Source organism: Betta splendens, chromosome 2 (genome assembly GCF_900634795.4).
Source record: "Betta splendens chromosome 2, fBetSpl5.4, whole genome shotgun sequence".
Lineage (NCBI taxonomy): Eukaryota > Metazoa > Chordata > Actinopteri > Anabantiformes > Osphronemidae > Betta > Betta splendens.
In genome coordinates, this window is record NC_040882.2 from 8,738,238 (window position 1) to 8,765,416 (window position 27,179).

General features: G+C 44.4%; 1 protein-coding gene across 13 annotated transcripts in view; it reads right to left on the reverse strand.

Moving 5' to 3' along the window:
* Nucleotides 1–987: 987 nt before the first annotated feature.
* mbnl2 (muscleblind-like splicing regulator 2) overlaps nt 988–27,179 on the reverse strand; it is a 44,783-nt gene continuing 18,591 nt past the window's right edge. For 2 of the 13 annotated variants that reach the window (XM_029142850.3, XM_029142851.3), the window contains exons 3-9: nt 17,238–17,402; nt 16,029–16,232; nt 13,952–14,212; nt 10,908–10,961; nt 10,256–10,406; nt 8,808–8,843; nt 988–4,945 (exon numbers count right to left, since the gene is read on the reverse strand). In XM_029142850.3, coding sequence (XP_028998683.1) covers nt 4,821–4,945; nt 8,808–8,843; nt 10,256–10,406; nt 10,908–10,961; nt 13,952–14,212; nt 16,029–16,232; nt 17,238–17,402 — 996 coding nt within the window. In that variant the 3' untranslated portion in view covers nt 988–4,820. Of the gene's footprint in view, nt 4,946–7,730; nt 7,826–8,807; nt 8,844–10,255; nt 10,407–10,907; nt 10,962–13,951; nt 14,213–16,028; nt 16,233–17,237; nt 17,403–27,179 lie in introns of all 13 variants that reach the window. The other 11 variants (XM_029142857.3, XM_029142853.3, XM_029142852.3 and 8 more) reach the window with 11 other exon arrangements.

A 27,179-nucleotide genomic window follows, 5' to 3' on the forward strand; every position in this document is an offset into this window, starting at 1 on the left:
TGGACTATTATGACTATTAGTAGCAATATTTATTGTATAGCACATATTATATAGCACATATTATATAGCGCACAAGCAGATCTGAAAAGTGTGTTACACAGATATATACAAGATAGTCATAATAAAACAGATCAAAGATTAAGGTACTGTATAAAATACTACATACAATCACCAATATACATATTAACATACTGAATGGAACTAGGTGAGCCTGGCTCTAAAGCATCCAAACCAATAGAACCAGTGAGTGGCTATCGGCCTTGACTTTAGTCGGGACGAGGGGCTTGATTAGATGGAAAGCGGAACAACAACAAGGACTCCCTGGCCCAATTGTGTGTTATTGAAGTGTTATAAAAGAGAATAAAACGCATCAAAATGTGAAGGGTCTTGATTAAAGTGTGCAGCCTCATCCAGTGAACAGTGAGCGGAGACGTGGTGTATGAGCCTCACACCAGACACCCAAGTTTGGAGCAGTGCACTTTTGTGTTATTTCATATTCGTAATGTTTTCCTGGACTAAGTGACTGTAACCGTGCTGGTATCAAAACGTTTTCCGCACAATTGTGGGAAAGAACCTTTCTGTCTGTACAATAAGCGCTTCCATGTGTTGTTCCCATCTCCCCCACTGCTGGTCAGTGGACATTACCCCTGTGGTACTAATGACCTCCCATATGCCTTTTTAACGGAGCTTCACAAGATGCCTCGCTGCAGTAACAGGAAATGACATAGCAAATAAACAATGTTTAAAGAGTTTGCTCGCTCCAGCGCTTGATTTTATCCTGTTTATCATCTGTGGCCAATCACTCGTGCTCAGACCCGCTTTATTGCGAGCGCCATTAAATTCATGGTTCCCGTGTGCGCGCAGAGCTTCGGCGCAGCTGCCACAACTTTAAAATCCTTAATTAGCCCATGATCTGCTGCTTGTTAAGTTTCATAGCTGCAGTTTCGGGGGAAACACAAACAAGAGCCACAGACAGTAAAAAGCAACTCATTTGATTTTCTTTATTTCTTTCTTTCAATAGATTTTACACTATCTTGCTGGAACCAAAGAAACATTGACTATAGAAACATAAAATAGCACAAAATATATGCAAAAAGAATACATTTAAAATGATTACATTGAAACTATAAATCCGTTTAGGGGTCTTCTTGTTATTTATCCGTATGTCTTTACGTTGGTAGGGTGCACTGCAATAGAGATGGCACATCAGCCAGCTTCTAACCTGTGGTCTCCGGCGTAGCGCCCTCTGGCGGCTGTGGCTATTCATTACAAACTCAAAGGCGCCCACTGTCAGACAATGGGGCAAAAACAACCTACTGCAGATACCTGAGACCACAAGCCAAGATCAGTGACTGTTGACAATGTTTGCAGCAACCAGTTTTTGGCCTGGTGACATGCACATTAAAACCTCATAAATCATTTTACACACAAAGATATACACTTGAAATGAAACCGAGAAGGGGCTGAAGAGAAGAGAGACCAGTTGGAGCCTCTGATGAATTGAAACAGGAGCTCTGAAAACATGAAACCTTAAGCACAATGGACTCAAGATAAGGCAAAGTGTTTGGATAAGCTGAGTCTGCTCAGTCTGACCAACTGTTCAGAAAGTGCTTTTTCTTTTTACCATCAGTCAATCATCGCCAACATATTTCAAAATAAAACACAATACATCTGAGAGAATCCCATGAACCAGAGTGTTGCAGGTCACCAAATGAGAACATTTTGTGTACAGACATTTTTTTTCCACTAGAAAACATTCAGCACGTTATCATTTAATAAGAAAAGAAAATATTGTTTTTTTCCCATGCAACATGTTGAATTAAAGTTATTCACTGGCACAATCTGCTCCTGATTGATGAACAGATTTGCTGTAGTAGCAGGTGCAGAAACTTCTAATAGGAAAGGAAATGAAAAGCCGATCACATCTTCGAACATATGGAAATAGGAAAAGTGCAATCCTCAACTCTAGTGATGCATACGCCCAAAATAAAATGTCTCAGAGTGGAACCTAAAGGTCCTTTGTCAGGGGAATCGCATATCTGAACTTATTCATTTATAGATTATTTTATTCTTAGATATATATATATATACACATATATATATATATTTATATATAATCTATGTAACATTGATGACTTTAAATCTATTTAAGTGTTACAGTCACAGCGCTATAGAGGCTGTTAATTGCTAATGAAACATCAGGTCATTGTAATAATCTCAGTGAAGAATAACAAATGTTCATATCTTCTTTACAATCTACCTTGTGTACAGTGTTCTAGCAAAAGAAAATGAAAATCAACTTAACAATGTCATTTACAAAAATACCCAACTTTAGTAATTGCAACATTTGGTTGCCACAGCAACAACTTAATATTGTTATGAAATACTATTATACTAGAGTGAAAAGTACATCTTTTTTGAAATTTTCTTCTTATTTTTTTGGTAAAATGTCATCTATACAATAAACATTGTTCTTCCAACAACACAAGCAACTCTATATCTATGCTCATTACTGCAACACGTGAACCTTTTTGTCGACGAGAAGGCAATAAAGTTCCAGTAGCTTTCTACGTGGGTGGCTTTAGACCCCGCCCCTTCTCATTGGCTGACCTGACAGGTTAGACCTTGAAATGATCAACCGCGCAGAACGCAGCACAGCTCAATAAATTACATTCATTTCAAAATAGAATAGCTTACAACATTGTTTCAGACTAAATTTTGACCGAGAGTAACTTAAGATAAATTACAACAAAATAGAACTTTGACCACCGTCCACGAATATCACATACAAATTATAAACGCGTGTGAGGACAATTGAACGTGAAACGAAACCACGCGGAGGAACCGGAGCCAAGTGCTCTGGCTGCAAAAGGTATGATTGTGGATTGTCGATGTTAATCAAGCACCATGAAATTACATCCTACGTTTGAAAAAGGTGGAAAATAAGATTTAGTAGCACGAGTTAAAACCTGCTGTTTGTAAAAGATAATATCGGTCTAAAATAATAACACAGTATTTTATGATGTTGGCTAAAAGGAAACAAACACATATGATTGTTCCATGTGTTGGAGGTGGTGGAGGGTTCTGAGGGAACTCAAACATACCTTGATAACAGACACAAGAACACAAATTTTAAATAAGTCTGGATACATTTCTAGAACCATGAATATAAACTCAATTTAAGAGACACTTTACATACATTACACAGTTTACAATACATTTTTCTCACTCAACGTTCCTCATGTAAACTACGCAAACCATGGTAAGAAACAATGGTACACCATGAAAGTCACCAAACATTCTACAAAGCTATTTTTGATTTGATGTTTCTTTAACATTTTTTTTTGTTGTTGTTGTCGTTTCCATAAAGTCACTTGTGATGTTAATGAGCAGTTACTAGAAAACCGTTTCGAGTCATAATCTGCAAAATTCTTGAAATGTCTTTCCCGAAAAGTCCGTGTAGCTTCCGAGAGCCAGTGTCTCGTGTCTGTGACGATTAATGACACACTCCAGATGCAAGTGTTGTTGTTGTTGATGAGCATTTTTTAGGCACTTCTACAGTTTTCTAAAATGGAACAGGATTATCGGTGATAGTAGGGTTGGACAGGACAACCGACGGTCACAGATAGCCCTCCAGTCGAAGTTCAAGTCATCTTTTTGCTTGACGAGAGTCGCCAAATGCACCTATTTTTTCTTTTTTTTTTTTTTTAGTTTTAGCACTTAAGTCCCTCAATCACCCGCCCCACCCGAAACCCTTCTCTCCAACCAGGCCTGATGTTTTCTCCACCCGCTAGACCTCGCTTCAAGCCCCAGTCTGCCGGCAGACCATCAGTCTCCAGGTACAAACACGCACACACACAAACACACACACAAACACACAAACACACACACACACATGCACACAAGGCTTGGTATGTCTGGGACAAACCCTCAAGCTTTGTTAAGCCCTTGGCACAGACCCGAGCCTTTAGGCTTTTCGGTAATGGCCACGACTATCTTCTGTCTTCCCTTGTCCCGACTGCATGCGAGAATCCGTGCACAAGCTAACCCGCCGCTCCGCCCAAAACACAGAACTGAGCCCAGCACCAGAACAAATAAAGGGTGCGCTCTGAGCAGCGTTCACAATGGGAAAACACATCGAAGAAAAGAAAAGGATATATTAAGTTGTTTAAATGTGGCTTTGCTTTGTGGCTGGTTGATTCCACTGACCTCTCCCAAGCTGTGACTTTGGCAAGACGGTTCCAGAGATGAGGAGTTGGCGGTAAGGGGTGGGGGCGGGCGGGTGTAAGCGTCATCATGGCATTTTAACAGCATCCGGGGCAAACTGGGAGCCTTACTGGGGCAGTCACGTTAGGGAGACGTGAGCTCGTCCGGCCCCCGAGGACATTCAATTTCGTAGAGAGAGAGACAGAAAGCAAAGACCACGAGACGAAAACACCCTCTCGGAAAGCGCTGTGTGCGTTGGTGTGGTTGTGCACGGGGTTTCTGCGACTCCTCCTGTTCCCACTTCGACATTGAGCACTATAATTCTCATATAGTGCAAATCAAGCATCTTTTGCTTTTCACTAACCAAAGGGGACGAACGTTGTGCAGAGGTTGTTAGAATAAATATGAAAGAGAGGGGATCCGTAGTACTTCGGGAGACCTGTTGTTAAAATGACTTCTATAGTGTGTCTGCTATGTATGTGGTATTATACATAAGATTTTTTTCACCTTTTTTTATGTTAATATTTTTCTAGCAATACATACAGTATATACTTTTGTGTGTGTGTGTTACACCGGCACTGCAGTTCTTATGGTTAAATTGAAGTGTTACACTCTTAACATGCAGGTTGCTGGACCTCTATGGGAGAGGCAAGGTAGTATTTACACAGGGGCTGTTTTGGGTTTCCTAGTGCAGCTTCATGACACTCCATTCCCTTCCTGACGCTTACTTCAGGATGATCTGGAGACGAGAAACACAAAGAAAATAAGGATGAAATTGAGTTTTGTTTTTTTATTTACACACAAGTGATCATGGTTCTGTGCCCTTTTACATTGTCCTTATTATATATTTCCCAACATCTGGGTCAAACTGTATTTTATCCTTTTCCTGTCTACTGTACAATGGGCAAATACGTATATACATCAGTCAAAGCAAACAATTCAACAATAAATTTCACGTTGTGGTATTTCATGCAGACAAGAGCAGCATCTTGTACAAACAGCATTTGACCCAGTCTGGTAACCCTCTGTCTTTACAAGTTCAAACTAATCCGCCATACAGCAAAGAGAGAGGAATAAAAAACGAGAGGAAGAAGAGGAATAAGAAAGCGAGGTTGTTTGAGGGAACAGGTAGAAGGGATGCTGGCCTGCCACCGGCAGCAAGCCAGCGCAGAACAAAGCCGCACGGCGCTTGTTAAGAGGCAACACAGAGGCAACAAAGCACAGAAGCCACTGGTCACAGCGCACGTCACACAAGGTCATCGCAGGTGGAGAGAGGCGGCGCGTGACGTGCACGGGCTCAGAGCGCAGGATGGGAAGAAGAAGAAGATATCACAGCAGGGTAGAAACAAACGGCTGCCAGTCCAGTTTGTCTTCAAGGACACATCAGGAATATACTGACAGGTGATGATGTGCTTGCATTAGACCTTCGTGGCGCAATGTTTTTTTTTTAAATAACCTGAAGGACTACTTTGATTAAGTGACCTCGAATTCTATCTAATTCAATTAAACCGCTTTATCTTGCCTTCACATCCAAAGCTAGGGACTGATTACATTGCCTATCAAATGTGTATAAATAAGTGATGCAGTGCCAGACTCAGACAGCAGAGGGCGCTGCAGCTCCATCACTTCCACCCAGAGAGCCCTGCACATGGTTAATATGAGCTGGAACACGGAGGGATGTGGTTGGCTACTGCTGATCATGTCACAGTGACAGTGGTCATGAGTTGACCAGACTCTGAACCTCTCAACATGTCTGCAGCCTCCTGCCATTTTCCTTAACTTAATCTCAGCGCAAATGTTTCATTCTCAAATGTCAGAACACGGCGTCTTATGTTCCGAGCATCAATCGAGGCTTGGTTCATCCTTGAGTCACGTTACTGAAGCCCCAGCATTTTGCTGATAAAAAGCACCAATTCAGGAGAAGCTAAAATGCTAATGCTAACCAATTAGCATGCCTTAAGCCAAAAAGTGTTACTGGTTAGAATTCAACATTGTCACTTGACGTTCGGGACCTAGAGGCTGTTGTTCAAGTGTTCAACTCAATGAAGACAGAGAACCATGACATAAATGCTCCCTGACATGAATGTTGCTTTTTGGTGTTTGATGCCGTAGTAAACAAACATCTACTGATCCGATGCACGGCTGCTGTTCGGAGTGTTAACGGTGTCCTGGCTGGAGGCATCTGTATGCAGGCTGGGGGGGGGGCAGACGGAGACAGACAGCGAGGCTGACGTCAGTGTTTCTCCAGCTTCTTGTCCCACATGCATCTTTAAAGAGCAGCTCTGCTTCCTGCTGCTACTGCTGCTGCATGCCAATTACAGGAAGAGACGGTGACTCACAGGAAGTGCACGCATTGTTGGCCTATGAGGGGCAATAAAGCGCAGCAGAATGGGCTGGATCCGGGAGAAATCATTAATGTCCTGTCATTAATTCTAAAATGAAGATGGGATATCTTTATAGGGCTGAGAGCTTCCATATTCTTTATTTTAGTCATAAAAACATTCATAATGAACAAATACTTTAGCTAATATTCTTATTTGGGCCTATGGACATTTTGAATCTCCTCCCCTGATGAGATCATTTCTCCATTCCCGGTTTCCACTTTCCACATGTTTGCCTGATTTGTGTGCCAGTCACATTTCTACCTGTGGAACACATCTGATCTGTGTGTCCTTAAGGCACCCCGGTGCAGAACCAAAGGTAAATGACTGCCAGCTGGGTGAGGCCACAGTGCCAGTATTGTGCTGAAATTTCCGCGATGAAACGGGGCACACATGAGTCACTCTGGCATTCAACCCCGGCCCTGCCTCCCTGGCTCCTGCTGACACGCAGCAACAGGAGAGCCGCCGATCAGAGGCCATTTTTAGACGGCTCCCGTGATCGCCTCTCCCGCGTCGGTGCGTCCCTAAACGAGGGAGCGCGCGTCTTCTCGTGTGACGCTCGCGCGATTTACTCTTAAATTTAACCTACAACTAGGAAAGAGGGGAAAGAGGTGAGAGCGGGAGCAGTTCAAAAAACGAGAAAGGATCAAACGTGGCGGCTGCAGAAATTGCCTGAATGCGTTGGCTCGAGTGAGCGTGGGTGTGTTTGCGTAGCACACAAGCTGTACAGATGATGCCCCTGCTGCAGATGGAGAGGCTTATTCGACAACAACGAGAGAAGTGGAAAATAAAACTTGAGAACAGAACATGCAAAAACAAAACCAGGAAGTAGTGCAAGACAACACAACTACTACTTTGCAAAATGTGGGAGCTCTGAAGAAGTGCTGGTGGGGAGCAGCTAGCGGGGCTTCACGGGGCGTTTGGAAATGCGATACGCGCCAGTGGCACTGGTTCGGTCGGGTACAGTAGCCCCTTCCTGGAAAGCACCCACTCACATGGGTTTTTCAGTGCAGACACAGCGATGGATGGTGGGGGAGGGACTTGACGTGGGCTCAGCTGCAGGTTATTGCAGCTCACTATTAGAAGGCAGAACTTATTCAGAGCTCTGGGGACTGATGAAAGAAAGCTTTAAAAGGAGCAAACCTGATTGGCTGGTGCTGTTGCTGCGTAGGGGACACTTGTGGCAGGAGTTGTTGCTGCAGAGACAGTAGCAGGCGTAGCACTGTACATCATTGGGACTTTGTTTTGAGGGTGGGAAAAGGGAAGTGTGGGGGGGAGGGGGGGGGGGGGGAGAGGGGAGGAAGTGGCAGCAATGAACAGGTAGGTGGAGCGTTATGGTCACCGTGGCAACAGGTGTGACGGGCACATGTGTGTGTTGGACGTTTGTTGTTGTTGTTCATGTTGTTGTTGTTGTTGTTGTTGATGATGTTGTTGTTGTTGTTGTTGATGGTGGCGGATGTTACAGAGAGCCAGCAAGCCATCGTTAGGGTTACACCGGCAGATGGCATGCAACCATTCACAATGCAAAGCGAGGAGGACAGAAAGAAAGAAAAAAAGAGAGCATGGGAGAAAAAAACAAGAGGAGAGAAGCTGATTACAATCACAAGTAAGGAAATTTATATGGATAATCAGTTTGCTGCTTTTTCCCAGAGAAGTTAAGGGACAGGGGCACCAGTTACAATAACTCAAAGGCATTTACCCACATCGTGCGTGCCACCTTTGATGGATGGTTGTAATATTATGAGAGGAATCATTGGTGTTAGGCGTCGCTTTAACTTTGTTCAACCTGTTGCTTAGCCACAGGGCACTTTCTATCATCTCAATACACGTTTTACCGAGAAAAAACGCTCCGTTTGCGTGTAATTTCTCTGGGAAACTGATTTAAATTTCCTGCTCGACACGGCACAGCAAACAGACAATGGCTATTGTACGAAGAACAGATCCTTCAGCAGTGTTTTATCATATACATTAGTAAGAATGTCAGCAGTGAAAACAGGAACGAAAGGCCACAAATCTTACAGGTGACACAGAAAAGTGTCAAGACATCCTACAAAAACGTCCCGTTGCCGCCACAGGAGGAGAGACACTGGAGCCATGACCTTCTGTCTCACCTGCAAGGGCCGCGGACCTTGCCCACTCATCCCACTACAACCCACCAACTCCCACAAACAGTACATCAAACACTGTGTGTGAGCGAGCAAAGGGAAGGTCGTGACCTACCAAGACTGCTAGCAGGAGTCATGCACAAGACTGACCCTGTTGTGTTCATGCAGAGAGAAGACAGGGGGAGAGAGAGAGGAGGGAGAGGGAGGGAGACAGGGAGAGAAAGGAGCAAATAAATGAGTTAATTGAGAGGGAAGAGGACAACAAGGTTAGGCAGGACAAAAAAAAAGAGCCTCATTCAGTTCAGTGCTACTGGTACAGTGGTGCTGACAGCCAGTTAGGAATGAGGTAAACAACAGCAAGCAGAGGGGCGACCTTCACCAGTTCTAGTATTAGTGATAACACACAGTTTAAGTACAGCTGCAGCTATCGTCACAGGAATGTGAAACTCTACAAATGTGTCCCACGCTTCCTTAATATTGCATCATATGTAAACGTTCTTCACACTCTGACTCTAAGTTTGTGGTTTCCTATATAACAGCCCTCGTACAGGTTGTCAAACCCACTGACACATTTATATAAATGTATAAATAAAGCAGATGAGCTCATGTCTAAGATCCACCCTACAGTATGTTTCTCAAAATTCACTTTAAATGGTAACGATTATCCTATGTATTATCCTGAATTTCCCTTTGGGGATTAATATAGTTTATCTCATCTCATATCTTATTTCAAACCAAGTGTACGACCAGCTAATTAAAAGTTAAGATGACAGAGCCGAACAGCAGCGTCATGCAGTGTCAGTACGATCATGTGCACTAGATTGAATAAAACAAAGAGAGGCTGCAAACAGAGCTTTGACCGTACATCCCACACGCAGGCACAGAGGGAGGAGGAGCATCTCACACCACAGGGTCAACAAATGAGTCAAAGTGAGCACGCGGGGAGAAGAATGATCGGTAGGAGTCTCATTGTTATGCCTCGCCTGCAGGCTGCATCGTTAGCTGCAGTTAGCTGATTTAGCGGGCGACTCAGGGGGACCTGAGTCACTATTTGTGAGGCACACACAGAGAGAGTGGTTTGTTTGGGTTGGGAGGAACATGGACGCGCAACCAAATTTGCCGTTTAAAGTGTGTCTCATCTATTATAAATTTGAATACAAGTAAGAATAAGTGTTTCATTATCCACGACCTCAAAGATGATAACAGAAGCTTTGGGCGTGTTGTGCTGTTCTGTATGCTCGGCAGTTAGACGTGTGTCACGTGGTAATACATCATGTCTTTGATCAGAGCCGGCCCTGCCCTTCCACCTGGCAGCAATTACATGTTGTCTTGGCAGGCGCTAGATCAAAGTTTAGGGATGTTGAGCGGCCTGAGCATCAGCACACATGACACTAACACCAATTTAAAATAAACAAAGGCAGGAATGGGCACACGTAACTCTTACTGTTAAATGTTAACTCGTAGACAAGCTGGCTCGGTGAGTGTGTGGACGCATGCTCTGCATACCTATCAACGCTTCGTTCTGCGTCTGTGTGACTGCGTGCATCGATTGGGCGCACTCACCTGTGGGAAAGAAAGCGGGCTGCTGGAGCTGTGCGTTGGCCAGCGCCTGCTGGTAGTGCAAAACACTGGGATTGAACAGGGAGCTCGCTCCGTTGCTTTTCTCAAGTGCTGGTCTCTTTGGTAGGGGCTGGAGGACGCCATGGGGGAAAGCCTACACACACACACACACACACACACACACACACACACACACACACACACACACACACACACACACACACACACACACACACACACACACACACACACACACACAAAGACACAGCAGATTTGAACTGTAGACTTGTACAAGTCAACACTTATGATTTTCTAAAGGTGCTAGTTTTCTATGCACAGCAAAACAAAGCAAAAATGGAAACTTGCTGTAACTATCACAAGGACAATGAGAAACTACAACATAGCAAGGCAATAATCAACAACACATTAAAGAAAACAGTGAGATAGCTTACATTATTTTAGCATTACACTGTAGTAATCCATTTTCTGTACAGTACAATCTAGAACTGCAATTGGTGATCATAAATAATCAAGATCTGTACTTTAAAGTGTCTTACAGGGTTTCACAGAAGCAAAAACAAACTTAAATTTTGTGAGTGGCTACAGTACAATTAAAGAAGCTACATGCAAAGCAAAAGGTGAAAGGTCAAAGTACCAGGTCTACAGTTGCCTCGAGGGGTCGCTTCATTGCTTTGGCAGTCGACTGAGTCTTTAATTAGCAGGCAGCGAGCACATGATGGCAGTGGGCCAATGGGATTCAAGCGTATTAACATACAGGTAACAGCAAGCAGAGGTGCGTCATGGGGGACAGCATTGCATTGTGGATAGGTGAGAAGGAAAAAAACAAAAACAAAAATAATCTGAATGCAAGTATACCACATACAAAACAATAGGCATGCACATAAACAAAAAATAGTTTTGTTTACTTTAAAGAAACATTGCTACTTTTTGAATTAGTACAAAAAAGCAAAAAGAGCATCTATATTAAACTTTGGTTAAAAAAGCAAGATACTATGACGTAGTTCAACACTACAGCGAGAACAAATTTAGTAACTTTAACGATTTCTGAACAAGTAAATCAACTGTTTTACATCTACGCAAAAACAAATGCAGTAAAACACAAGGGAATCAGGCTGAACACTGAGCTGACACCTTGAGTGAGACAAGTGAGAAGCTACCTGAACCCACCACAGCTAAAACGCTCTTGGAGCACTCGACTTGATGGGCTGACGTGTGGGCTCATAATAGTCTAAAGCGTGAGTCAGCTCTGGTCAAAGCCCTTGAAATGCCCTCACAAGTAGCAGCAACTCCTGAGGAACCTACATGTTACAAAAACCCTCACGTCACTGTCTATAATGGCGCTCATTCTCATCTAGTGCTTGAAATGAACTGAACCTGCATCACAAGAGCTTGTGGCTTGTTAGTGTGATCCATAATGTGAGGCAGAGTTACAGTATATGGTTATAGTTCAGTCCCAGAATGTGGAGCTCTGTTTATTTTTTGCATCACGCCTATATACAATTAAAACATCTGGAAATAAGTCTAAAAGTAATCCAGCCATGGTTTATGTGTTATAGGACGGTTTGAAGCAAGTCTAACAAGATAATTATTTTCATGTCATTAAATATCCCTGTTTAAAATCACTGCTGAGAGGACAAATAAAGGTGGCATGGATGTGATGGGCGTCCATGCACAGGCCTTTTGCTTCACGTATGTGGGTTTCCTTACTGTACACAGCCTATACAAGAGTGACAATGCGTTGCTGATTCGCTGTGACGCTAACAGACTAGTTGGTTAGTTCAAATGGAGGATGGTCGGTTCACGTGGCATGGAAAGCGAAGATGATTGCATTTGACTTGCAATGAGGAAGAGGATCACAGCATGGCAGGCAACACATAATGTGGCACAGTAAAACAACAGAACCTCCATAACAGGATCTTCTTACTGTAACTGTATCAGGTAATGTATAACCTTATCTACCGGACACTTTAGCCTGTTTGCTTTAGATTAAAAAAGTGAATTATGGATAATGATATTACCTATTTACAGCAGTGCAGCAATATAGCAATTTATGGGTCCCTGCTTCAATAAAAGTGCTTCAGCTTAGCCTAAGAGCTAAAAGGAAATTGGATTAAATGTGCTGACTAAACAACTGATTGTCCTAAGTTTAACCCCCATCACCTCTAGCACAGCTTGTAACGGCTGATGGTAAAGTGGGATCTGGGTCATAAAGTTGATAAACTGGGGCACGTGAGGAGTCACGGGAGGAGAGTGAGGAGAACGCGCTAGCCACATAAGCTATGATGAAGCACTGTGTACTTAAACACCACTGACGGGTGGACGCCATGGGTCCGAGGCTCTCTTTATTTATTCATGTGCTTTTTGAATTCTATGCTCCCTGCTTTCCATGCAGCATCCGCAATTTACCCTGCACTAGCGATCGCGTTACCAGCCGCACGCTGTGGACGTATGGAGGAAGGACAGGGGGGAGGAAGGGGGAGGAGCAAGCAGCAGTCGAGGCAGACGATGAGAGACGCACTGTATGCGCAAGGTGTAAAAAAAGCATGCCCATGCCATGGAGGAAACAAGTCAGTCAGCGCGCTGGCACGGTAACAGATGTGCGAGAGCAGCAGCCAAAGGACCGTTCAAAAGAAGCCACTCTGTCTGGAGGAGGGTGGGGCACAGCCAAGACGCTCTGCCAAGCTCGCTTCGCTGTCTGTCTGCGTCGCCATGTGTCTGTCTACCTCTCTCTTCCTTCCTGAGTCTGTTGAGGGGGGGGGGGGTCCAGCTAAAGGTAGAGGTGGTAAACCCCCACCCATGATGCTACCTCCTCATCCATCCTTGATTCAATTTGCACTGATCTGCAGAGAGCCGCACTTATCATTGAGAGCAGGGGGTGAGTGGGATGAGGGGTGAGCCAGCACACTGTCTCTGTATGAACCAAGGGCATTGGAAAATAAAAGTGGACTGCGGTGAGATAATAACAGATTGTTCTTGCGGCATTATGCTGATGCCTTTAGGTCTCACTAAGCCCTGTTTATTGTATACAACGGCCTCACTTTGGGACGACTATTGTTAGTGAATTGTACACTGGAGTCCACTAGAATAAACCAGAAGAGGTGGGCTTGTTTTATACAGCAATAAAGCAGCGCTCCACATTTTTTTTTGTCACAGTGGGTGTCGTCATCGAACGCATTTGCTTAAGTATTGTATGCAACAAGGTGATTTGGACTAATGTCAAGTGTATCCAGTGATCCTGTGTGTGTTGTAGAAGAAATCACTGGAAACCTAACTGTCTAACTGGCTGTGCTCTATCAGCTAAGAGCGATCTCTGAATCCAATTTAACCTTAGAAAATCACATAAACAAAACAGCTACGCACCAGAATACCTGTGCTAATACAATTTTTATTTTAGCATGAACAATAATGTTTATATTGTCTTTATTTGATCTTCTGCAGCTGTAAAACCTCGTTTATTTGATATCCTATAAAAGCCTCCCCTGATGTAATAATAGCCAGCTAAGCTCTTATTGGAAGGTTCAAGCTACTGGTTATAAAGTGGATAGACCTTACAAGCTCTTGCGCTCTAAGTACTGTAAACAAGCACAAACCTTGTGAGATTTGCAAATGTGTGTCCCCTGCTCTACGGTTGCGTAGGCATGGGGGTAGAGTGGGCAGGCTGTGGTGCTGTGCTCTCACCATGGCTGCAGCTGTGGCAGCGGCTTGAGCAGCCACAGCTGTCTGGCTGGCCTGGTGCTGAGCGGCCTTAATTTTGGCCTGCAGGTGGGCCGGGGGGTGGAAGTACTTGCACTTCTCACGGGAGCAGCGGCTCTTGATGTAGTCCATGCAGACGGTGACCGTGTTGTCGCTGGTGTCGATCATGGGGCTGTCGCTGGGGTGGGCGAAGCGGCAGTCGGTCTCGCCGCGAGCGCAGTTGCCCCGCTGGAACTCGCGGCACACCTGGGAGCAGGAGAGGCAGGCGGACGCAGGGACAGACCCGCGGGCACGCACGTGGACAGACACACAGATGTATTTGTGCAAAAGGAGAAAACAAAGAAATACACAGAGATGCACACAATGAATATTAGATGACATTAGCTTATTCTAATAAAGAAAAACACTGAATGCATTTTCTCTTGGTATTTGCCTGACCTTTTGGTACATGACTGTTCAAAGTATACTCAAATTTGAGAACTGATATTTTTAAAAAATGGATGTAATGCTAATTTTTCATATACACATAATATATGGCTTTAAGAATTAGCTGTAGGTGCATTTCTTCTATTACATTAATTAAACATGCATGCACTGCTTTGTGCATATGCATGACTATTACAAAAGTAAGCATTGCTGTTGTTCACGATATTCGTCTAAAACAGTGTTGTAGCAAAAATAGACCGAGCAGGACATTAGGTTCAAAAGAAACAAATAGCACATGCTATAAAATTAGACAAATTGCAAAATGCCGGTGTGGTGTGGTATTACTCTCTGCTGACTCACGCACGACTTTATTTGAGTCGACTATTAAGCAGCACTCTTAAAAAAAACATTATATGGAGAAAAACAATAGTGCATAATATTAAAACACAGGCAGAAGCAGAAAAAAAACACTCGTCTACAGCAAACAGCAGGAGGAGGTAGCTTCAATGGCCTCTCTTCATTCTGCTGTAAATCTTTTCTCGAAAAAACACACGGGGAAGTGTTTTTTTTAACTGACTATAAATCACTCTGGAGCCGAGTTGTGTCAAATACAAATGATCATGGGATCACTGAGCCACGTCCACATTGTTTGTACACAGGCGCGCACTCGAACTCATTTGCACACGTTCGCAATTCACATGTAAAACCCGCGCACTCGACACACGTGTGCGCACACATGACGGCGTCTGTGCGGGGGTGTGCACGCGTCTCGGTGGGATACGGTTTCATTAGAGCCAGCTTCATTCAGTTGCTAAGTGATAGCACCCGCGGAGAAAAACACATACAGGCGCACACCTACGCATCACCTCCAGGTCTTAGGGAGATTATTGTTTATCTTTAAAAATGTAGATGGGAGAAAAACCTCTCCCTTAAGTGCTGTTTCACAATCGTGGAGTTATACCGATAGAGGGCTGTTTGCCAAGGGGCAGATGGAGACAGTTACCTCAGTCTAACTGTGAATGTCTAGCAGGTTTGCGTTGATCAACTTCCAATTTAAATCTCACACCATCTCTTTTTTTCCCACATCTTTCTGGTACAAGCCTTAATTATTTATGTATAGAATAAAGTAGTCAGATGTCCCTCATCCTACACTCAGGGCTTGCGTACATTCACAATTATTATTATTATCATCATGAGCCAAATTGCTCATTTGGGATTTTTCCGCTTAAGGCAACTTCGAAATGCATTTAACTAAGTAGTTGCTAATTAAACCTTGAATCTTAACCTTTCAGATTGTTGCCTATGGTACGTGACTATAGCGCAGCACACAGTTAAGTGAAAAGTTATTTATAGCTTAAAAATGAGAACAAACAATAAGAGAACAAAGATCCATACAGCTGTTACTGTGGTAACCAAGGAGATGGATGATATTTCATCTACAAGAAAACTTTTCTTTTCTTGTATCAAGTGTAGTGTACTGCAAATAGAAAATCTGAATAGGACACACATATTATATCCCAACCACTGGCTATGCCTATGCTCATACTTCACAACTCTAACGAGGACACTGGCAGCGATTAGTCGCAATGCCTGCCCTGAATGAGACAGAGGGGCCATTTGCGATTTGGTGGGTCACCTCCAGCTTGTCGGTACGCAGCAGCTTCTGGCTGGAGGAAGAGCCGGCGGTCACGGACACAGGAGGGCTGCCGGGGACGATCACCGGAGTGCTGGGCAGGATGTCTGTGGGCACTAGGCCCATGCTGTGCGACATGGGAGTTAGGTAGGGAGTGTAGCTCAAACCGGCGCTGGAGCCCAGGCCTTGGCTCACTGGAAACGTCTGCTGCAGAGAGAACGACAACGACAAGAGATCCACTATTAATCTCACAGCCTCCACCGCTGCCACCGTTGCTCAGTGCAGCATTTTATTCTTAGTAAAGTAAAAATTGAAGAAGCTGCCACAAACAGGAACAAATGTAACATCATAGATTGAGAGACGGTAGGAAGTGCAGGAAAAAAGAGAGGAAGAGGAAATAAAAACTACACAGTACAGACAAAAGAAAGGAGAACAGGGGGCACAGCTGCAGATAGTAGTGGATGAGAAAGATGAGAGGAGAGGTGGGAAGGTAGTATGACAGGTAGGAAGAGAGCCAGGGGAGCAAAAAGGAACGGGCTGAAGAGAAAGAAGAGAAAGAGGAGGAAGTGGGGGGAGAAACAAGAGAAGAGTTTTTTTTAACCTCTATGCATCCTGGGAAGGATTTGCTGAGCATGCATGTTCTTTTTCGGTTACGCCTAGACTTACACCGATGCAGTTAAACACGTTCACACCTGGCAGCTGCCCAGTGCAGCTACAGCCCACTGCTGACTGCCGAGCTGCTCCCACCGAGCAGGTGGGGCGTTTTCAGCTTTGATCAAGGGCATCTCGACAACAACTGCTAGGGCGAGTTCATGATCTTTATAGCCTGCACAGTAATCTGAGAACCAGCTGAGGATGGATAACAGGTAAATATCCATTAGGTCTGGGTAAACATACTCTGGCAGCCACGTTTTGTCGTTGAATCGTGGCCTCCGGTGCTGCTTATTGGTTAAAGCTGCTGCCAAGATTGTGACACTAAGAAATTAATATGATGGTTAACTAAGAATGATTAGATGTCTATTTAACTAACATTCTAAAGAATCCATATGATAAAAGTTAGAAGGCATTACGTGTTAAAACACTGCTAATTTGTTATAATACAAAGCTTCAGGCCGATGGATTTAAACTGTTTTTTTACAACATCGTTGCTACATCCGTAATGAGTAATGCTGCACTGCCGTCAGTTCCCACAGCAGCACGGCCAGCACTAACCACAGGCTGCATCGTGGTGCCGGGGATCATGAACTGCATCTGTTGAGCCAACATGGCGGCCGCTGTTTTCTGCTGGATCAGGTTGTTTCGCCCATTGATCTCCAGCTGGGTCTTCAGGTGAGCGGGTGGGTGGAGGTATTTGCAGTTCTCTCGCGTGCAGCGGCCCTGGGTGCGGGAAACGAGGGGAAAAAGAAAAGCAAACAAAGTCAAAGTCTGAAAACTCCTGCTCTGACCAGCACAGTGAACTGAAGTATCTTCTTTTTTTTAAAATATTAAACCTCGATGAGAGCAGGTTTCGTGCGTGCCTCAGGATATGGCAGATATGTGGGCATCGATTTTGACTCAGACTCCAAAACACCAGGGTCTTGAAGGCAGCATACATATGCATAAATAAACAGTGTGAAACATACGATGATGTAAAACGATGAGGGCTGCACACCGAGGAATGCTTGTGCTGTGGAGGGAGCCAGTAGCTCTAATTAAAACACTGTTATAAAAGATAATTTGCAGTTTCCTGCCAGCTAGTTAGCACTGGTTGGTCTTGGTCCTGCCCACTCCATGGACACACTCACAAAAGCCAGCATTCAAATAAGGATGTTAATAGCAGACGAGGGTGCTAGTTCTGATTCAATTCATCATCAGTCTTTGTAGCTTTTTGATGGACAGGTCATCCAATAGTCTCTGAGGAAATGCAAATGTGGGGTCAGGCCTACAGAGACCCTGGTGAATGAAGGTAATTACACTGTCAACCCAGAGGCTAAAGGCAAACACAATAATCCAATATGGATCCTCACTGCAGTGCTTGTTGCGATGAAAGTGGGTGGAAGAGAGGAGAGAGGTCAGGTGGGAGCAACAAAACGAAGGGTGGACCAGCGGTAAAAAGGACCGTGGGGAAGATGGAAAGGTTAGGAGAGGGGAGGTGGAAAACATGTGGGCAGAGCGGAGTGATATGAATTAGCATAGCAGAGAAGAGGACGACAACAATGAACGGTGGGAAAGACGAGCGAGGACACGCGGTGATTAGCACGACATATTGGCGAATGTGACGGTGGGGAGAGGAAAGGGACGTGACCCATGGGACGGTCAAACACCCTCTATCTCCATGACGTGGAGCGTCTGACTAGTAGCATCTGCCTGCTGCCATCAGTGGGTCTACACCCAGTACAAGCTAAGTACCAAGCACAAACATTACGATGTGGAGTCCAGGCCAAATACGTGTGTAAATCACTGGGGTTGCAGTGACCTGGATTAAACGCTTCGCTTTTTTTTTCATGTTCTTATGTTGCATATACTTTAATGTGTAGTGTGCAACAGCTATGCTACCGTTTTAACATGTCATCTTATAATAAAACCTAAATCCAAATTTCAAGCAAAATGTGGCACATTTTAGAAGTTGATCCATACTATGGCCTCTCCACTTTTTCTCCTGGACCACTCTCAAAGCTTGACCTTGACCTACTTCCATTGTACCTCACCGGGATGACTGACAATCTTTACTGACATCCTGACATTTTGTTAATCTACTACTGTAACTTGTTATTTAACAAATCTGATGAACATCACTAAATTACTTTTTTAAATACATTTCAATAATAGATAAAACTCTACTTGGTTTATGGTGATTATCATCATTACTTTCTGATATATTAGTACAACATTGACAGTTGTGGTAAACATAATGTGGGATTTATTTGTTTCTGTCAGTGTCTCTAACTGAGCCCAAACTCTAGAAGCAGTGAAAATCGATAAAATCATATATTATTCTTCTACTATTATTAGTAAAGCACATGAACTGGAACACATCCCGTGGGTCATGATGCAAATGAACAAAAGCATGATGATATGGATTGTTTCTGTTGCACAAAGGCTTGAAAGCTTGGAGTGTCATTGACAATGTTACAGGGATCTGGAGTGGCCACTCAACCTGTCCAAGTCCATATTGCAACGCTGAGGGCTTTGCTTTTCTGTTTTAGCTGGAGGGGAGACAAGCAGAGAAGCAGCACAAGGTATAAGCCCGGCTCCCTGTGTAAATAACCAATAATCTTCAAGTCTCATCAAAGAAGAAACTAATAAAACCTGGCTATCCTTTCATCACATACACTGTCAGTCCTGTCGCAGTGACTGTTCCTTCAGCTGGTGTGAAATACAAAGGATGTTGGGAAACATTATAGGCTTTTTAGTAATTGCTGTTTTCGCATTAGTAAACACAGAAAGATATGAATTAGGTGTTTCTCTTCTTTCTTCAGAGGCACGTGCAGTCACAAAGACCCGCGTGCATCTCCATAATGATAGGAGTCAGGACTTCGACGAGACAGACAGACAGACCACCGCGCTGCTGGAGCTGCTGGAGCTGCTGGAGCTGCTGGAGCTGCTGGAGCTGCTGGAGCTGCTGGAGCTGCTGGAGCTGCAGACACTGATCCCCCCCTACTTTGTGGCTCACACGCAGAATCTCATCTGCCCGTATGCACACATGCAAAACCACCAGATCTCACCGGGCAACGCCCACGGACAGCACACATGCAAACGCACACAGTTCAGCCCTGCCCAAGCCACAGCCAGCCAGCTCCGAGGCGTCAAAACGAACGCGCCCGCGTGGCAAAAGGTTTGGTATATGGGCGTGTATACGGGACAGACAGTATGTGCTGCGTATCTGAGATCATGAGAGGGAATGCGTAGGCAGGTGTAGCTGTCTGGGCGGGTGTGACTCTGTGTGTGTGTGTCACAGAGTGAGCTGGTGCTGAAGCTAAGCTCTGGACGGCATCCCAAACCGAGTCTGCAGGGAAGCGCAGCATCACCACAGCGCCCCGCTGAGATCCCAGACACAGACGAGCACAAATAAAGACGGGCGCTCACAAAGACGCATGCGAGCGCACGCCACAGATCTGCTCCTCCTCCTCCGACGACACCGGTACCGCTCGCCCTGCTCCATATTTAGTTCATCTGCAGCCTGCTGGTTAGACATGCACAGGTCATTATTACTCATTTGAGAGATTAGATCAGTGGGGGCGAAGTTGCTTGGGAGAGTATTTTATAGGACAAAGTCACATTGACTTTAAGTGCAGGTCTGCTTTCATTCTGTCACGATCTAACGTCTGATCTTTGCATAATATGGGTCATTTTGTGTTCGCTCACTGTCTGTATTTTGGTCTAGCAGATAAATAAGACACCAAAGACTCGAACAGTATTCAATAATGTATTTAATAATAAACTACCGTATTAAAAGGTTGCATACAAAGCTGATATGTATTGTCCTACAGTAACTAATATAATGTCTACAGGGTACTGGAGGTAAACAGCTGGTGAATTTAGTTTAAAGATACCAAATCTAAACAGTACAAATGTGTGGGGAGCACTAAGACAGAACTTGAAAGGGTGATATAAATCTCCTTCCTGTTCCAGACGGTTGAGGAGCCTCCCACATATTAACAGTGACTCCCTAATGACTGCAAATGATAAACTATATCCTGGACATCTGATAGCTATTCCACCGCTGCGGTATTTCCTTTACTGTCACTTGCCCTTGGGTTGAGCTTTATATTAAGCAACACTGTGTTCATGAAGAAGCTGTCAGGTGGAATTATCTCCAAAACCATGGAAAGCACGAAAAAAGAAAACAATGAAGTGACCTGTACCTGATTTAGAAACCGAGGTTTGAAGCAAACTGTATCTGGCACAGACACACTAAATTAATGTTAACCTCTACAACATCAATACACCAGTGATATTTCTCAAATTCACTGTCATCAGTACCATATTATCAAAATAATGTCCATATAAACACTGATTGGTTGACTGATTGACTGGTTCTGTACGTGCATTCAGAGATCTTTAATTCCCAGTGTGTCACAGTAAACTGCATATTAAATGTAACAGGTCACGTTCAAAATTAGAAACCAGTCCATTTGGAGGAATTTCATCTGTTTTCAAACTGAATACTAGGTCAGACAGTCCTAGCCTATATGCTTGGCTAATCGCACCCTGTAAAGGCGTCCAGGCCTTCGCAGCTGTCAACAACAATGTTCCAGAGATAAAACCTACACCAGTACGCACACGCGTAATGATGCATTTATTAAACTGATGGAGGTTTTCATTTACTGCTTCTATGCACAGCCGAGAAAAGGCTTTCACCCACGTCACATCTCTGTTATCAGCTCTAAGTACCGGTGAAAATCTAGCATCTGCTTAACGACAGAAGTAATTCTTGCTTTAATAAAACATGAGAAGGCCAGCTGCAATAACTGTGCGGCGGCGGCCGCTATATGTGGCAATTACAGCGCACTGCGAGCGGGGTTTTAATGAGACTGATCGGTAACCAGGCTGCAGGTCGAGACGCTCCGTTTGGGGATTCGAGGCACATAAGATGAGGTAAGCTCTGTGGCAGGACGGCGCCGCATCGCAACGCATCGCATCGCATGGAGGTGTGCTCGCAGCTCCTGGTTTAAGCAGCGATGGCGCTATAACGCGGCGTGCGTGCGTGCCCGATGCCATCATATGATTTCAGACCTTTATCTCGCGGAGAGGACGGCAGACACACGCGAACATGCAAACGCCCACGCGCACATGGAGTGAGTGCACTGTGCCTTCTGTGTAAACCACCCACTCTGTGCAGAGCAGAAATCCATTAATCGCGGGCACTGCCTGCGAGCAGCCGTCTATGAAAAGGATCTTTGAAGGCACCAAGGCACCTCTGTGATTCAGGCGCCTGCCGCCGGTGTGTAGCCATAGCTACGTGGCGGTATTATGCCCTTCTGCAGGGGAGCTCACGTGGAAGCCTCCCGTCGCAGGCTGCACTGTTGTCCTTGCATGTATGAAATGCTACGATCCGCGCGGTGGCACACGCTAATAACTGCTTTGATTCAGATAATTATGTCCTTGCGACACAGTGGGGAAAAACAAGTGCCGATGAAGAAGAGATCAAAGATAAACGACGGGCTGTTTAACATGGATCCTCTGTCCAAGAGCTTAGAATTGCAGACGTTACTGTTGGCGTCGTCTTCAAATCTTCGTAGCACATCGCGAACAAGATACCACTTATTGTTTGCCAAGACATAACATTAATAAAAACATGTTCCACATTAGGGCTGATCCAGAGGGGGAGGATACGGGGGAATTTCATTTCAACAGATTAGGATTACACTCCTTTCACCCAGGCAACTTTAATTGTTTTTAGTTCTTGTAATTAAGGTTGATTAATTTCTTCTGGTAATACATCCTGTCAGAAAATTACATCTTTTTGTCTATTACAACAATTTTCTTTACTTCTAATTCTGTTGAGCGTTTTTTATTCTGGTACTAGATATTAGCTGGTGATGTAACTTTCAGAAACAATTTTCTTAAATATTTAGATTCATTTATCAAGTGAAATGTCTTTGAGGTGCATCTTTGCACCCTGGGATTTTAGATGAAGCTTGAAGACACTTTGATGGAAAACTATTTTCTCACATTGATAAACAATCACTAGATTAATAAAAAGAATTCTACACATTCCGCAGTCCCTAATGGAAATACCCAACAGTTGCTGCCCCTAGCTGTTCATGCTTGCCGTCTATGGATGGCATCTGAAGTAAGCGAAAACCATTTTTCGCAGCATTCCACTGATCAGACGAGCTCACAATGTTCAGTTAGACAAACATTTAGCAAAGGGAAACACAGCGAGAATAAAAAACACAAGGCAAACATTTACCACAGTAAACACGATGGCATGTGGACACACAAAACAATTCACCCAAACAAGTGACCCAAGTGACGGGATGCGTTTACAGCGTCTCTCCTGCCCAGATGCAGTATAATTACCCTCTATAACACTGTCGAGGCCTATCTAAACGGCTTATAACCATATACACGAGTCTGTCTGATGTCTCTCCGCTTCATTTTAGGACTTAGCACGGTCATACCGTTAACCAGACACAGATGGCCAAGGAGAATCTGGCTTCATGTGACTCAGGTGCTCTCTGCCAGACACTGATCCAGCACAAATGTTACATCAATTTACTAGCACTGACGCACACATGTGTGATAAAGCAACAATGTTTGATTGAAAGTAAGAGCAAAAGTGTTTGCCTTGTAACTCATACTGAAACTACAGCAAGCCCCCCCCCGGCCTGGAACGGGCCCTGAGTCTGTAAAACATAGTTAATCCCCCAGAATGCAACACAGTGGGTCCAGATGATTCATGTTTAACAGTCGTTAGCATCTCACGCCTGGGCTCTGTGCTGCCATCTTCATGGCAGAAACTGGTTCCCCCCAGCCCCCCACCCCCCGGCTGAATGACCAGAGTGATGACTGTTGTGTGCATGTGGGTGGCACAGACACAGAAGGGCTAGTCTTCCACCCCCTCGGCAGAATAGCGCTTCAGTTGTGAGCCCCCTCCGTTCACCACTGTAACATTTGCATTTTGCCCTCAATGGGCGCTCTATCCCTGGGCCCGCTGGAGACACAGAGTGGCTGCCTATAGGCATAGAAGAGCTGTAAATGTTGTCAGGGCGTCTGGCGACACCCCCTTCCAGACGAACTTAACGGGAAAGTGCTTAGATGGAAGATGGATACGCTGCCAATGAGACCTTAATTTTCTCCCCTATGTCAGCATTTCAATACAAGAAACAATATTAAAGAATCACACGCGCGCGCGTGTGTGTGTGTGTGTGTGTGTGTGTGTGTGTGTGTGTGTGTGTGTGTGTGTGTGTGTGTGTGTGTGTGTGTGTGTGTGTGTGTGTGTGTGTGTGTGTGTGTAGGTTCTCATTCAGCTAGGCTTCAAACGTCTACCTGGATCAATGGCTGTATTGGCAGGCAGGAATCTGGCCTCCCCAAAAAACAATCAGGAAGGGAGATCACAGGATAAACAGCTTAAACATTGCAGGGTCAGCACTTAGCAGCTAGCTACTGTACTGATGCTCATGCTCCGTTAAGGCTTTGGACACTCCACAAACCATAACAAAGAAACTAAGTGCTGTCTGCTGGTTCATAACACAAAGCACCTTTCACTAAAATACCTGAAGCCGAGGCAGGTCCTGTTTGCAGTTCTCAGATTCGCTTGGTACAGCATGTACCAAAGCAGCTGGGAGTCGTACTAGAACAAAGGCTTCTTCCCCGTGTTTATCGGATTGTCCTTCTCAGTGTGAGAGGAAGGCCGCTGCGAGAAACTGACACTAATTTTTCTGACATGAAGCCTGTGATATGTGTAATCCCCTTAGAGCATAGCTGAAGAACCTGCTCTATCCCCACTGGCCGGCGATAGCGTGGAGCTGAGGCAGCGCTAAGGCTTTCAGTTCATCTCTCTCCCTCTTTCACATCTTTTACTTAATGTCTTTCCTTCTCTTTGTAGTGTGGCATTTAAGTCTGCCATTAAAGCTACCAGGGGTAATAATCATTGCTGAGAAATCTGTATGCTTTATTGTCATGTTTAGAGTACCAGTGGCATTACGTATCAAAATAGGAGCCTTATTAAATACAGCGGAAGCACGTACTAAAGTGAGTCCAGAAGCATCACAAAGTCCAGCTTTATTTGCACATTTTGAAGACAAACTGGCTGACACCTGCAGTAGAGGGAGGCCAGGCCACAGTGGTGGATCTTTTCTCTATTTAATAAAAGCTTCTCTCTTCCGTGTGTTCCACATCCCACCCATAAAGGTGGGCATATTTATTCCTTTGTCCGTTTGATATTTTCCCTTCTTAGAACACCAGCGGTGAAACCAGAATGCTTGCAGTTTTGTATTGTTTTCACCCATGGATTTGTTTGATTTTGTGATGTTTAGCTTTAGGGTTACAGTAGGTTTACATTTCACCATCATTGTAATGTGATGTAACTGCTATTATTTCTAGCACTTCATGCATGCAAGACCTATGAGTAATGCAATTACAACACATAGTTTTGGGTATTGTCAATAAAGTAGTGATGCAAAAACTATTTTCCAGCCCAATAATAACACAAAAACACATTATTGGGGACCAAAATAAAGGGCAACTCTGTAATAGCAGACTGAAGTGTACTTAAAGTCACGTCTTGGTCATAATGTCTGTCTTTGTCTCCTTTCTCAGATTACCCTGAAGGAGTCTCTTTTCCGGGTGCACTAACAGCTGGTTATGGGTCAGGGTGTTGCAGGTTAAAAGGAAGTTACTTTTGTGAAAGCCCCCAGCTATGAGATGCCAACAGGACAGGCACTCCAGCGCTCAGGAGACCGAAAAAAATATAAGACCCAGTGATCCCAGAGGCACCCGGTAGAGTGGTGAGGCGCTGGATGCACATGGACAGGGCTTCCCTTCACCTCCAAACACGGAGAGCGGTTCCTCGAGAGGATCCTGTTTAGGTTTGGGTCTCTAATGGATCCGTTTGTACTAATGGATCTGTTTAAAGTGGGTGAGGCTCCAGGATACACTACAAATCCATTTTAAAATGACAGCCACAGCGTTTCACTTGCATTCGGTGCGGTAATAGAGAACAGGAATCAATGGGTCGCAGGGGCGTAGCAGCACATCATTTAACAGCACCTCTTAGATCAGAATATATGGAACGATATTGTAAAAGATAATGAAGAAGAAAGGGTAATATGTTATTTGGGAACAATACTAACAACATTCAGCACGTGCACACACACACGCACTAAAAGAGTGTGTTGTCTCAGCAGTAATTAAGTGTCTTTGTTTCACCAGCTGTAATCCCACAGATGGAGGAGTATAGTGCTGTTGCTGACGCGCCTGAGACTACCCAAGTATATAGAGAGAGCTTCTGTAGGAGGCAATACACACAGGAGGAGAGTAGGATAAAGGTGAGATACAATTTTTTATTTTTTTTTATCTTGCCTGCTTGTCCTGGGACATTTGGATTGCAGGCATCCTTCTCCCACAGGCCACAGAAGCAAACACTCCCAACTCTTTGTAATGCGTCCATGCTGTTCTTGTATCCACAACCAAGCATCTCTGCAGTGACGAATGTTTAGTACAGTTTATGAGCTCCTTGTGTGCCCTGGATGTATAATATGTGAGCAAATTCATATGCATACACAGGCCATGACCCTATTTGATGCATGAACTATTTTTTAGCAAGGGGCGGTCAAAGTGAGGCTGCAGTGGCGCCGTGGTGAGGCACCTGCAGAATCCAGGTGCTAATCCCGTTGGAGACTAGAGCCCTGCTTCAGTTAATCTGATCATCTGTGACCTGCTGAGACATGAAAGCCACCCTCCACAGGTCCTGTAATCTGCACACACAAACACATACAGGTGTACACACACACACACACACACACACACACACACACACACACACACACACACACACACACACACACACACACACACACACACACACACACCACAGATATACATTTATCTGACAGGTACACGTGTATAGCAGCATGCGTTCACATTTCCACACGACTGAAGGCTCTGTTCGTACAAGAGTCACGGCTAAAAGACTGGAGCGTGTACCATTCTTTTTCTGGACCTGTCATGTGCAGTGCAGGGAGGCTTCAACTAGCCATTCAAAGTGAAAGGATTCATCGAAACAGGCTACATGATGTTGCTGCCCCAGTTTGAGGAGAACTGTGCCACAGCCCCAAGAGGAAACAGCACTAGCTAGTAGGCCTTATTTCGATTTCCTAATTTAACATTTGTTAACAGATGCTTCAATTTCAATCACTCTGTAGCGATCAAAGCCGCCGCCAGCCCGCAACAATCCAAAAATAACACAAATCCACCACAGAGGCCAACGAGCAAAATTAAACAAACAACGCAAACAAGTTTCTTTAAAAAAAAAAAAAAAAAGGCTAGCCTACATCTCCTTCCCCCCCACTGACACTATCGACCGCGTGTCAGAGCATGTTGAGGAGTTGTGTAAATCCATAAAACAGATAAAGGAGGATAATGAGATGGAAGGGAGAGAGCAGATCTATTCATCAAAGCCTCTTTCTAACACAGTCAGCAGATAGGGGCAGAAATGTGGTATGGCTG